Source organism: Ptychodera flava, chromosome 4, assembly GCF_041260155.1.
Source record: "Ptychodera flava strain L36383 chromosome 4, AS_Pfla_20210202, whole genome shotgun sequence".
In the NCBI taxonomy this organism is placed as follows: domain Eukaryota; kingdom Metazoa; phylum Hemichordata; class Enteropneusta; family Ptychoderidae; genus Ptychodera; species Ptychodera flava.
In genome coordinates, this window is record NC_091931.1 from 13814522 (window position 1) to 13828654 (window position 14133).

General features: G+C 38.3%; 1 protein-coding gene across 2 annotated transcripts; it reads left to right on the forward strand.

Annotated features, from left to right (window-relative positions):
* The first annotated feature begins 155 nt into the window (after positions 1 to 155).
* Positions 156 to 11362, forward strand: LOC139130949 (transmembrane protein 272-like). Of its 2 annotated transcripts, none has more exons than XM_070696803.1 (6): positions 156 to 317; positions 6094 to 6136; positions 6593 to 6685; positions 7543 to 7614; positions 8735 to 8959; positions 9785 to 11362. In XM_070696803.1, exons 1-6 carry the CDS (start codon positions 294 to 296, stop codon positions 9961 to 9963), a joined length of 636 nt encoding a protein of 211 aa, XP_070552904.1. In that variant the 5' UTR covers positions 156 to 293; the 3' UTR covers positions 9964 to 11362. The 2 variants fall into 2 exon arrangements, with proteins under 2 accessions (XP_070552904.1, XP_070552903.1); XM_070696802.1 differs by lacking the exon at positions 156 to 317 and adding an exon at positions 2139 to 2258.
* Positions 11363 to 14133: the final 2771 nt, after the last annotated feature.

A 14133-nucleotide genomic window follows, 5' to 3' on the forward strand; every position in this document is an offset into this window, starting at 1 on the left:
TTCTACTCTAACTGAAGTCTATTGTCCTTGCTGTTATGTGAGCATACAGATTTTCAATGTGGGAACAGGTAAAACACAAATAAAAGAAAGGGGTAACCTTGAACCCGACCCTTTTTGTTTGTCGCTTTGTGCATTATTGTGTCGCGTTTGAGTAGACAGGTACAAAATTCTACGAAAAAAACAATGCAACTGAAATCACCTGACCAGTTCAGTTCATTCGGATATGTTGACAGCGGTGTTGATATGAATGTAGTCACTGGTCCACTGAATCGTGAAACAACCGAGGAACAGTGATGGCGGAAGGGGAAAGTCAAAAAGTGAGTGGCTAATCATTTTTTCATTTTATTTTGATATAGATAATAAACTGCCGCCCATTTGCCTCGGTGTTGTTAACGATGACTCATGCCTGTTGTTTGTAATCACAGCTATGTGGATTATCACGTTTTTATCCACGTTGCTGAAGCCGACGAGCTTTCTCCCGTATTGAATGAATGCGACATGGATATTCATAACTACATGTGAATTTCAGACAATTTACAACTTCTAAATCCTATTCATGTAATGAAGCAATGATGCAGAGCTTTTGAAATTTTAATGTACGCGGTTGAAAATAAAAGACTGATCAATTTAGTATGTCGAATCTCTTCGATTTAAATGTAAAATTCTACTGCTAGGGTTCAATATTCGTCTCTCTGCCTGTCTTATAGTGTCGCCTTAAATCTTGGTGTCATCTCTTTTTAGTGCCTTTTTAACGGAAATACTGATTTTTAATGTCGGTCAAAATTACGTAACCTGAAAAATACCACCTTATATTCTGTTTGGAAGTTAAATTAACGAAGAAGATAAATATATGTAGTCACAAGCAGTTCGTGTCTTTGAACATTTTTGATAAATATCAGCACAGCACCGGCAAACACGGGGCGACATATGGGATGTAAATTAATAATTATATTAAAAGCTTGTTAATACTAGTGAATTTCGTGACGTCATCCTCCAGATTATTACTAATAATATGTCCGATTATCCAGTATTGTTCCCTAACTATTTCCAATATCTACAAATTTCCTGTATAGCCAAAACTTCAAAATTGATAGCAAATATGTACTCGGTACGCAATCCCGGTCCATAATAGACTCGAGCAAACTTTGCACTCCGTAATGTGTCGTGCAAAGTTTTCTTTCGTCCATCATTTTGGTTCGGGAGGAGATACATTTTATGGCGTAATTCAGATAGATTTTGAAATGTGTTTAGCTGTGACTGAATCGGTTTAGTTAAGTTCCGTAGGCCGTCTTATTCTCGATGCACCCACCTCTCTTCAGTTTCACTAGGGGCATCGCAAGTGTCTTTTAGCTTTTCAAGAAAATGCTGCTTTAAAATACTACCGGAAGAAACTTATCAGAACAATGTGCAAGGAATATTCGGCAGTACAGCACGTGTAAGAAAGAGAACGCCAGTATCATATTTAAAAATACTGTCTTCACTTTCTGTTTTTACAAAGCAATACAATTAGGAAGTATGGATCCTTTCAAGTATTTTGAATCCAGTTCATATCAACCATTCTTCCTCGTGCCACTACAATGCAACTATTATCACAGAGTAATTTATACAATACATATTGATAATGCCTTATCTCCATATATTTAAGGGCTGGAATACAATAGTGCTCAGAATTTGACATTCTGTCGTTAGGGACCATATCACAGTGTTATCGCGCACATGTGTTCCTTCACTGTCGACGCCCAGTAATTGCATGAAAACTTTAGTGCGGTTACCTGATGTTATTCACAACACAATTGAACACAGACCACTTTGGGCATGCGCAGTGATATCATCAATTTTTGCCGAATCCTTCTTGTATGGCCTTTGGTTCTTCAGCTTTCGCTTATTGACTTTGTAACACAAACACACAAGTCGTGATGTTTATGAAAGCAACCGCTATGGTGCGCAAGAACAATATTTCGACTATTTTCATATCAATTTAAACTAGCAATTTATACATATCCGTGTCCAGTTTATTAAAGGCTTCTCTTCCCCTAACGGCAACCATGATAATGAAAGAAAGATCTAGAATCTTATCACACGTTGTAGGGGAGCAAAGTCTACCAAAATAGAACAATAAATGAAAATCACCTGACTACTTCAGTTCACTTTGGTATGCTGTACAGTGTTTATATAAATGTAGTCATCGTCGTCACTGATCCAGTGAAAGGCGAAACAGCAGAGGAGCAGTGATCATGGCGGACGCGGAAAATCAAAAAGTGAGTGGCTGGTCATTTTTTTTATTTTCACATTACATTTTATGTTAATGATACAATGCTGTCAATTTGACTCAGTGTTGTTAGCGCATGAGTTGTTATCGAGTAAGATGGGCCGTTTTGATAAAAATAACACTGAGTACTCTTATATTCGAGTTCTTGCCGTGAAAATAAAATTTAACATCTACTGCTGGGATAAAAATGAGATAATTTAAGGATCTCTTTTCAAATCGTCTGTTGTTTTGCCAATGGTAGCTACTTATAGCTGTGTTGAAAGAAACTGCTGAAATGAATACAATTATAACATTGTCATTGAGAGTGGATTTTGATGCCTTTTATCCACTTTGCTGAAGTGAAAGGGGACTTCTCGCATATTGAATGAATGCGACCTGAACATTCATAAGTAGGTAAAATTCTGACCTTTTTTCAAACTTAATTTAGAATTTCTGAAATTTTATTTTACCCGGTTTCAAAACGAATAGGTCATGTTCGTATGTCGAAGCTCTTCAACTATGTAAACTTAAATGCTAGGGTGGGCTCTATGTTCGCCACTCCCATCTAGCTTCGTCTTGGTATCGAGTCACTTTTCCATGCATGTGACCAGATTATGACGGCAATACTGCTGACGAATTTCGGTCGGTATTTCATAATCTGAGTAAAACCAACCAGTATTCTCATCGGAAGATCGATCAAAGTGAAGGCATATTGTAGATAAGGGCGCTTTCGTTTTGTGCACATTTTAATTAGTAATCGCACATGCTTACAGTGAATAGCTGAACCGAGTCGTCATTTATGACGTAATTTTTTAATGGGGCCAAATAAACACTAATTATTTCTGTAAACTGAGCTACCAAAGACAAATCTGCCGACGCTTAACATTCATTTTCACATTTTCAAAAAAAATTGAGCAAACTCTCTAAATTTTATGGGTGTCAGCCTTCAAACATAAAAGTAAAATTGAATTCCTCCGACCTACGTATACCCTTATTTTCGAAGGCATGTTACCCAGACACATTTTTTTTTCAATTTGGCGTAACTGATATAACTTGTAAGATATATTGCTCACGCTCGAGGGTCAAAGCTAACAATGGATACTACCAGGGTAGCTTCGTTCCCACGATATCCAACACAGCCTCGAAACCGCCCCATTTAAATTACAATAAAACAAGTATTATTGCACACTTCCTGCACCGATGCCTCGATGCATTCACAAAAGGGCCCATCGAGTTCTGTTCAGTTTCACTGGTACATTGAAAATCTCATTACCTTTTTCAATAATACTACCGGAAGGAACTAAACAATGTGAAACGAATATTGGAAAGTAAAACATGTATAAAACGAAAACGCTATGTCATACTTTAAGCTACTGACGTCACTTTCTATTTCGTGTATTCCACGAAAGCTATAAAGCCAGAATTTATAGACAGACCCTTCCCCGATGAAATATTTTTAAAGTTGAATCAGGTTTGTATCAACCATTCTTTGCCCATGCTTCCCATTACTCATTTATTTATTTATTTATTTATTTATTTATTTATTTATTTATTTATTTATTTATTTACTGGCTGTAAACTAATGGGATTTGGCCCAAATATAGTTCCAGAAAAAGTCGAAAAGAACAAACATAAAGCACAGCAGAGAAACAAAGTAAAAACAGAGCTAAAGCGATTATGCATTAAATAAAATCCATAGTTACAATTGAAATGTCGAAATTCTCATTGTTCAAAATAATATTAAAAATTTCCTAGTTCGTTGTAAAAATGCTGAAGAATGTTGTTTTGAGCGCGAAGAGCTAGCAAAAGGCATAGAACATACATACGTAAAGGAAGGTCGCACCTACAAACTCCTGATGTGATGTAAAGCTGGAATGTTGAAAAGGGTACAGAGTAGCTTGTAGTAGGTAATGCATATAATGCAAATTGTACCACACTGTACTTACGAAATTTACACTGAACTTTCAATACGGTGAATGAGATACAGCTGATGTGGAGACCGTATTTGACTCAGTGGCATACTCAAGCAGCTGGCTCCAGACTCGTGTTATGTACAAGGTGTCTTACAGTAGTGACATTGCTAAAATTACGTGAGTTACGTTTTATAAAACCTAGCAGCTGAAAAGCTTTGACAGTAACCGCACAAATGTGCGCAGAGTAGTTCAGATTTTTGGTGAGAAGAACATCCAGGTTTTTTAACTGGTGCATGGTGTTACTCTTCAGAAGATATCCCCATAAATACTATAACCATACAGAATTGGAGTTTTCTTGTTTGTAAAGGATATAACCACACATTTTGTAAACTTCAGTTAAAGTTTCCATGCCGTGCACCATCTCTCAATGTGATTAAGGTCTTGTTCAAGGAAAATGTTAGAAAGATTTTAGAAATTTGCTAATACAGTTTTGAGTCATCTGCATACAATGAAATGAAACTTGAAAGTCAAGAACTGATATCATCACTGATATCATTAGTAACGTAGGGAACCGATAAAAGCGGACCTAACTGAGACCCTTGAGGTATACCAGGAGTAACTTTCCTCCATGAGGAGAAGTGACCATTAATTGTCACACGCTGCACTCTATGACAAGGATATGAGAGGAGCCAGGTCAAAATGTTACCATGGATGCCAAAGTGTGAGAGTTTATGCAGTGGAAATCTATGATTGACTTAGTCAAATGATTTGCTGAAATCAACTTGGCCACGATCATCGATAACTCGAGATAAATGGTATGTGTATGAAACAAGATTGGTAACAGTGGAGCGGCCCTTAATAAATCCGTGCTGATGTCGGCAAGTGCATTCTGCCCGTGATTATAAATGTGGAAAAAAGACAGCTTTTTACCAAAAACTTGACTAAAAACTGGGAGATGGGAGATTGACCGGTAAGTATTGCGTCATTGCGAAGGCCAGATTTATAAAGTGGAACGAGATTACCTCTTTTGAACAAAGACGTAAAAGACGCCATTCCTGTCTAATTTATGATTTACATAGTCATAAAACGGCATTATCGCATTCCTTTCTTAAGTGTCAATTCTTGCCTCCAGGTTTTATTATAGTTCAGTACAAGAAAGACAAACGTGAATGCCCACTACCCTGCACGAAACGAAAGAGCGCACGATAATTATAGAAGTGATATCATTTTAACGAACGCTACTTGCAAGTGGCGTGTTTTATCGATCTGTCGATGGTTTAATCAAATCGCAATATTGAGGCTCAACTACTCGGCCAGGGCTCCCGTTATGTGTTCTTTTAACCCATATAATAATCGAATGTTCAAGAATGCAGCCGATGTACCGATGAACGTCATTAGACTGCCTTAGATCAAACCACACTAGACATCTAGAATTTCACTGCATACATGTATCTGGTTTTCTTATCGAAATGACTGGAAAATCATGTTCAGCTTTTTTACAACTACTTTCACTTAAAAAAAAACAACTCTCGTGAAAATCTCTTAATTAACCAGTATAGAAGTCAAAGGATTTGTTTCATAAATTTACTAACAATGTTTGCATTTCCATTGCAGGTGTAACTTTTTAATTCTATTTTCATTTTATGTAAAGAACAGGTCCTAAAACAGTCATTCACTTTTTAAATTTTCAGGGAATATTATTCTTGGCCGAACATGGAAGTTGTTTCATGACATGACATTTTCATTTCCTATTTAAAAGACCTTGAGTTCACTAGTCTTTACAATACCATCGATGTACTAGGTGGATTCTAGTCAGCCAACATGCACAGACATGGTAAATAAATAACGCTATATGCAAATAATACACCAGCGAGAACCAATGCTGTAAGAACTGCTATGTTGGCATGATTGACGTATTGTTTCATTTGACAGGCCCAACCTTCTACAGCGCCTCCAGGGGACGAACCTGATGCAGGTATGATTCTTTAATTCATGTCAAAGAATTCCTGCTTCTTGTACTTTTCATGAACTTGTGACTGCATTTACTAAAAATTCAGCCTTTATCGACAAGCAGAAGATAAATAAAGCAATTTTGCATAAAAAAGTTTAATATATTTGTCAAACAATATGCAAATAGGCTTACTAAGAATCCGCTGTAGAAAGTGGTGAATGTGTTTCTTTTACTTAGATTATAATCGACTTGATAGAAAACTGTGATTTGAGGTAAAGGCTTGTTTGAGAAATATTGCAGTCACACTAGTATTGGGGTTATTTTGTGGCATGCAAAATGTTCTAATTTCATTTTAATCTTCTCTTGCCTCTCTCTCTCTCTCTCTCTCTCTCTCTCTCTCTCTCTCTCTCTCTCTCTCTCTCTCTCTCTCTCTCTCTCTCTCTCTCTCTCTCTCTCTCTCTCCGGGTTTTTATCTTTTAGGTGGAATGTTACAGCGCGTGAAATCAGTGAGACAGGAATCAACGGGAGCAAATGACTTATTCACTTCACTTTGTGCTATAATATGCGAATCAGGTAAATACTACGCCGACTTTGAATGCTGTATCAGACACCAGTATTTTACATATCCTTGTTCTGTGTGGCAAGCCTTTTTTGTTACCCTGGTTTGCAAGATATTTTTAGGTTACTTAATATCTCCTGATAAACAGCATGAGTTTCATGTGCTGTGTGAGACAAGTCACCAAACAAATGACTCGAATGCTGATAAGATACGAAGAACAGGTGATAAGCTGATTGGGTCATTTTTTTATCCGGCAACATACTGTAGAACGCGAACAGCGGCAACCAGTTGTTTGTTTACCTTACAAGTGAATTGTACTTCGGGTGTACCCCGCAACCGATGACGTTTAATGTGCACATCTCGACCTTTACCATAAAATGTCAATGATCATATTTTACGGGAAACGCACGCGTCACATGACTTACTCGGATGACGGCCAGATACACGATCAAATAAATCGTCACTCTTCGAATATTACGTAAAGCCATGATATGTGAGTCGAGTTTCTTTCACACCCCTTTGCTGCCAGCGAAGATGTTTTATTGCATGCTGCACGCCCTAAATGTAATGATTGGGCAAGGTTGGCACTGCAAGTTTGCGTGTTCTCGCTGAAAGGGGGAAAAGAAGAGTAAAAACACTTTCTGCTACCGTAATACCAACTCTCGATGAGAGTGTGCGATAAAAAGACTTCACAGGCATTAATAATTGCATGACATTATGACACTACATTAGTTATGCACACATATTTTCCTCCCATGTGATACAGCAACTGAAAAGAAATGTAACATAAAACTTACAGTTTCCATTTATATCTCCGCGTTACATTTTCACTTTTAAGTGTAATCATTAACATTATTCTTTTGTGTTCCAGTCTTGGTCCTCGTGATTTTCCTTGTGGCCGCCGGAATATCACTGTCTGTGCCGATTACAATGATAGTCATTGGTGAGAAGCTGTAGGGAAGATCTATCACCAAGTTATGACGGCTACAGCCCCGCGTATTACCGCCGGGGCCGTGGGTTACTACAAATACATCGCATCTTTCTTAAGGCTGTAGCCCGACTTAAAGGGGTGGGACGTGTTTCTGGTAACGCCCAGCCACGATGACCAAACGGGCGTTTTAGCACGCATAAGTCAACATGCCTACATTATGCCCTTATTATTTTAATGTGTATATGTATCTCGTTGGAAATTACAGTGCTCGATGGAGAAAGCAAAAAGCAGAGCCTTATAACACAAATTGCTATTAAGAATGTTCATATCTCTGAGATCTTACATATTTACACAATGGACGCCCTCAAATTCAGCACTAGTATTTCAAATCTGTGCCGGGCCATAGCAACGGATTGTCGATCATAATAGTTTACGCACAAGCAACATACTTCCTTAATTTGCATAGTGTCAAACCCCCTCAAAACGAAACTCTTTAATGCGAAATTTGCTTCAAGAAAACTGTGTTGCATTTGTTAATCATTGTTTGTGAAAATACCAACTAGTCTTTAACAGACACTTTGCGCAAAATCTACACATGAATACAGATAAACTTTACGTTTACACTTTTTCAACGACCCGGTAGTCTATTTTCTTCTACCAGAGTTCAAATAACGTTTGTTGTTAGGTTGTCGTAATGAAGTCCCATTTTTTTCAATGAACGCGGAGATACTACTGCATCGGAACCGTATAGTCCCCCCACTAAGGAATCACGTTTCTAGTGCGTCAGCTATTATGATCGACTGCCCCTAATGGTACAGTCAAAAAGACCTGACTGCACACTTGTTTGATGAAAAAGCTGATGCAGGCGTGCGATCACAGATCCAAAATTTGACCAAAATTATAGACCCTGCGACAGAGGCCTTGAAACTGAACGTATGACAGGCTAAGTCATGACCTATCACACTGGCCGGCATGTCCTCAGTGAAATCTGCCAGTGTATTTATTTGCTATGTACACTATTATTTTCGATTTTAAGCAGTCTACGTTTGTCTGCAGAACATGAAAGCCCTTCAGACCATTACGATTACTCCATATAGTTTCTAAAGAATGTACAATTTCTTCCCCAACTCAGGAGCAATTTACAAAGACCAATGTTCGGCTGAACCATACATACCAATTTTTCTGATCGTCAGTGGCTCTTTCACGATTATATCTATCTTCCTGTCAATGTTTGCCGGTATCAAGCAAAGACGTAAGATGGACAGAGGTGATGACGACGAGGGCGCTGTTCTTCGCAGCTGTGCGAGGTGTCTGTATGGATTGATCAGTATTTTCATGCTGGCCTGGTTTATCGCAGGTAATTACCGGGGAGGGGAGGTATTATATTTCCTTCCTTGAGCTGCTCTGAAATGCACACGCATTCTTCGAACCGTCTGGAGGTCGTATCATTCCTGGTTCTTGAGCTCATCTTTTGTACTCAGTTCTGTGCGTCCTGATCCCCTGAAAAGAATAAAATCAAAACTAAAAGAACAAACAAAATCATAACAAATAGCAAATCCGTATCATATAACTATAAAGAGCCTGACGTGGTTAAATACCAATTCGGTCGGAAATTGTCAGTATAGTAACCTTGTAACCAGTTTCTTTCTTGTATTTTCAACCATAATTGTCGACGAATATTGATAACATCAGTTCAGAAAAGTTATTTCTTTGGATCAAATAAAGTTGACAAAATGTGTTTCAAATACGTAGTTCATTCTATTAGACTGGAATCTGAATGATTTGTATAAATTTATACAACAATTTTCACCATATCTCTTCCTGTCATGTCCAGTATTTTTTACAAACAGTTTGTAAAAGTGTGTTTGGCAAAATGTATAATCACTGATTAATGATCTGTGATGGAGAAATGGCCAGAGTACCCTTGCAAGAATGCAGTTACATATTCAACGTAAAGCATATTGAATAGTTAAATTGTCCATATGTAAAAGCAGGCGTAATGCTACGTAAAGTTAAACATATTTGAGACCACCGAGACCTCCTTAATGTTTTCCAGCCACCGGTCAATTGTCTTATGACGAATTTATATTTCTTTCCCGACGCTGCCCTGTGGATTGCTAATGGAGGCACGATCACATAGACCTCCTGCGGTTGTTGATGGGTCTTGGTGTGCTTTTTGCAGGTAACGTGTGGATCTACAGAACACATGAGCCAAACTACAACGATGTGAACGCAGATGACTACTGCCACAAGACTCTATATCTGTTCTCGTTCTGGCTGCTGAACGTGACCTACATACTGATGGGGCTGAGCTGCTGCCTTGGCTGCTGTGGCTGCTTCGCTAGCCGTTCTGATGGTTAAGAATCAAAGAGGCCTGGAAGACACATTTTGAAAGTTTCGTCTAGCGGCGCCGTACTTGTCAACTATAACGGCGCGATCATATATTTTTGTTTGTCCTCAGCGTAAACATTTTAATCATTTTTAGTTGCATAGAGAGAAGATACCGCAGTCAAATTGATATTTATCAAAGCCTGTCATTATAATTCGACTGAGCGTTACATCAAAATTTATTTGTAATTATAATTCTTGTAGATCGATGAGAATCTTTGAAACAATTGCTGAACATCGTCTGCAGTCGATTTTTCACATTAAAATAGACAGCTACATTGCCGTCTTTGTTGTTTTTGAGTTCATTGGCTTGGTTCGTGTGCTTGTCTGAGTTGAAAAGTACTAATTCTTATGTATCGATTCCTTTGAAGTATACGGTGACAATTTGCTTAACTTAGATGTATACTCGTATCTTATATCTGTACTTGGTAAATACCAAGAAAAATGAACAGGTATAATCATTGATTTTATAACACATGTAAGGTATATATTCTGTCATAATCGTTCATTTTCACTAGAACGCATGCAAAAGTTTTCGTCACATAGAGTATCTTTCAGGTTTCATATTATACAGTTGTACCCGCCTTAGCTTACAATGTTCATTGCTGCATTCAGGAATTCAGGATTAAATTACAATGGTTAGGGTCAGCTGTCTTCTCTCTGTCTCTGCCTGACCTCCCTCCTCTGATAGAAAATGCCAGAAGGTATGTCACAGAGAGAGAGAGAGAGAGAGAGAGAGAGAGAGAGAGAGAGAGAGAGAGAGAGAGAGAGAGAGAGAGAGAGAGAGAGAGAGAGAGGAGAGAGAGAGAGAGAGAGAGAGAGAGAGAGAGATGTAATTAGAGCGATACACGGAAACAGACAGACAGACAGTAAGTCACATTTATAGATAGAGTCAATGGTACTTGGCTTAAGAGAGGTAAGAGGATCATACCAAATCACGGGAAACATTTTAGCCATACTTTGTCTAAAAGTTAGAGTATGAAAAATTGAGATTAATTTACACATACCTTACTGTATTACATACATTGTAATTGCTAGATACAAGGTGGGGTTGTACATTCATGTAACACAGCGTATTTTACTCTAAATCATTTTTTTGCAAAGAGTCATTTAATTTTTCATTTTTTTGTAAAAGATTAATCTTTGTTTGGTTTACCTTCCCTTCTAGCGTGACAATCAGCTATATATAGGGTGAGAAAGAAGTTTTAAATTACGTAAATGTATGCAAATCCCTCGATTTCCTGGCTTCTTTTTTGTCCCGATTTCAACATTCAAAAACAATTACCTACCCTCTTTATCAAATTTTGTTAGATTTCCATTATTGTATTTTGAATTACATTGTAATAATAAACATATTTAGTTTGGCGATTAAGTTGTGACATAATCATCGTAGGTCACCCTCTCTGAGATATCTAGTAACTTTAATCAGGAGATCCAATTGAAATGGTACTGCTTGAGTCCACAAATCTAAAAAGAAGCGCATATCTATACATAAGCGAGGTTTCTTGGAGTCAATGGTAATTGGCATTGCAGGGACTGGAAGGGGATCTACACCAACATTTCCCCTAATTGAAATGCACTAAAGCTAAAGTGTCGAGGGGATCATTTTTATAAGTTTCCATTAGCCTCTTCCTGGATATCCGGGGTTTCGGCAGGTCCAGGTCCGGGTACGCCCTTTTGCGTAACCCATTCAAAAGTACATCAGGGAGTCAACTTTCATGATTTCCGACTGCTTAATTTTTGTATCAGGTGAAGCACAGTGGGTTGGGGCAGGCATTAGGGTCAGCTGACCAAATTGTCGGGGCTCCGACAATTTGGTCAGCTGACCCCAATTTCCGGTTCCCACATTGCTTCATCCGTCACAAAACCAAGCGAATGCAGACCAACATACATATTTTAGGGTTAGGGCTAGTTAGTTCATGTCATCACGGCAATAATTCCGTGACATTCCGGGTATAATATCACCTATCTCATATTTTATTCATAATTATTGTAATCATGTACACACTGACTCCGACAGCAATGCCTATATAGACCTCATTTCAATACAGCAGTTGCGGAAGACGGCACACTGTTTCGTAACAGAAGTTCAGGGTGAATTTCAAAGCAAATAGCAATATACAATTGCAAGTAATTTGAACAACCAACATTTTGGAGAGGAAGTAACAGCCAGTGAGCTGCTTGCATACTGTCGTCTCACTCCGATTCGAAAAAAGTCCTGCATACCCTTAGACTAGTTCCTCGCCACCCGCTCCTTACCAGGAAACCAATATACCATGTCCTCTGTCCAAGCTAATTATAAGACACCCTCCATTGCTCTCTCTCTCTCTCTCTCTCTCTCTCTCTCTCTCTCTCTCTCTCTCTCTCTCTCTCTCTCTCTCTCTCTCTCTCTCTCTCTCTCTCTCTGACCATTCTGACTTGCAAATATCTGTAAATGTTCGGTAAGTTGTTTTCCAGAACCAAACTTTCCACGGCGACATCTGATTCTTATTTTTGGTTTTGGGTAGAGAATGTTTAAATTTTTCATTGACGGACGTTTGAGCAAAAAGCCTAATTATTCCACTTTCGAGAAGCATACTACCTTAGGGACTGGTCAGTTTCTTCGGCCGGGGGGGGCCGTGGATTATTTTTTGCTGACGTAAAAAATGGCTGACCCCCCCCCCCATTCCAACTTTCGAAAACGGGGTGACCCCCATTCCAACTTTCGAAAACAGGGTGACCCCACCCCTGCACACGACAAAGGTAAAACAAAATGTTGGAATATAAATTACATAACTCAGTGTACATATATATATATATATATATGTGTGGACCCTCATTCCAACTTTCGAAAACAGGGTGACCCCACCCCTACACATATATTATATATATATATATATATATATATATATATATATTATATATATACATACACACAAAATGTCATACAATGTGCCTCCCGGTTATTGTTGTCATGTCAGTTGTAAGATAGGAACTTAAAAGTTTGAATACAGTATTTTGAAGGAGCTGTGAATGTACTCCACTCTTTTTATGCATAAGCAGATGTCCAGAATGTTTAAGAGAAATGTGATCGTGAAATATGAGTGCATGTTGCTTTCTAATACTGAATTCTAATTGAGGAAACAGAAAAGTATCAGGAACTTGTCATGCTTATCATATGAACTGCAGATTTCATAATGATTACAGACATCAAGATATACCTAACATATATCTCTGATATATTAATTTACGGCGCCCTTCAGGCGCGCCGAAAAATATTAAACATCCAGATATCTCTGATATATACATATCTGATATCTGAAAGTCATGCAGCTGAAGGGCATGCTGAAAAATATTGTTTGATAATGTAAAGAAACGCGCCCTTTGGGCGCGCCGAAAAATTTTAAACATACAGGTATCTCAGATATATATATATGTCTGATATATTAAAGTTTTGCACTAAGACGGGGCTCTGAAAAATATATCTTATTATTATTAAAGTTACGCGCCCGCGCCGAAAAATGCAACTGAATGATGAAATTTGTGGCTGGCACAATGCATTTTTTGCATGTCGAAATTCAAAAACACACAGACCCCCCCCCCCCGCCCCTATTGGGCATTTCAAAAACATGGTGACCCCCCCCCCATTACCAAAGTCAAAAACAGGGTGAACCCCCCCCCCCCATGAATCAACCGCCCCCCCCGGCCGAAGAAACTGACCAGTCCCTTAAGATATCAACTGTTTGTACCAGTGTTATGAATTGCTCTCGCAAAATGATTTTGATGAATAAGGTGATATTGCATAAAAACTTATGTGATATTGTCCACGCGAGCGTAATGTTATTTTCCCCTGTGGACATTTCCACTCAGTACACACCATTTCTGTTCATAATGAATCGTAAGCGACATTCTTTGCAATAACGATGGACATGAAGACTCAAGTCACCGATAATAATTGTGCAAACGTTGCCATAGATGGGATGGCCGAGCGAGTTTTTCAAAATTCAAAATGCAAAATTCAATATGTGAAAACGGGGCTTGACAGGCGCCATCTTGGTTGGATATTTGTGATGGCTAGTTTTTCATAACTATTTTGAGTACTTCATTAAAGATAGCTTTCTCATTTCATAATATCGATCTCAATCATTTGTTTGTGATCTAGGC

Coding starts and splice junctions, on each gene's coding strand:
- LOC139130949 (XM_070696803.1), top strand. CDS start 294: ATGGCGGAAGGGGAAAGTCAAAAA. Junction 7,615..8,734: donor GATTACAATGATAGTCATTG/GTGAGAAGCTGT, acceptor TCCCCAACTCAG/GAGCAATTTACAAAGACCAA. Junction 8,960..9,784: donor GCTGGCCTGGTTTATCGCAG/GTAATTACCGGG, acceptor TGCTTTTTGCAG/GTAACGTGTGGATCTACAGA.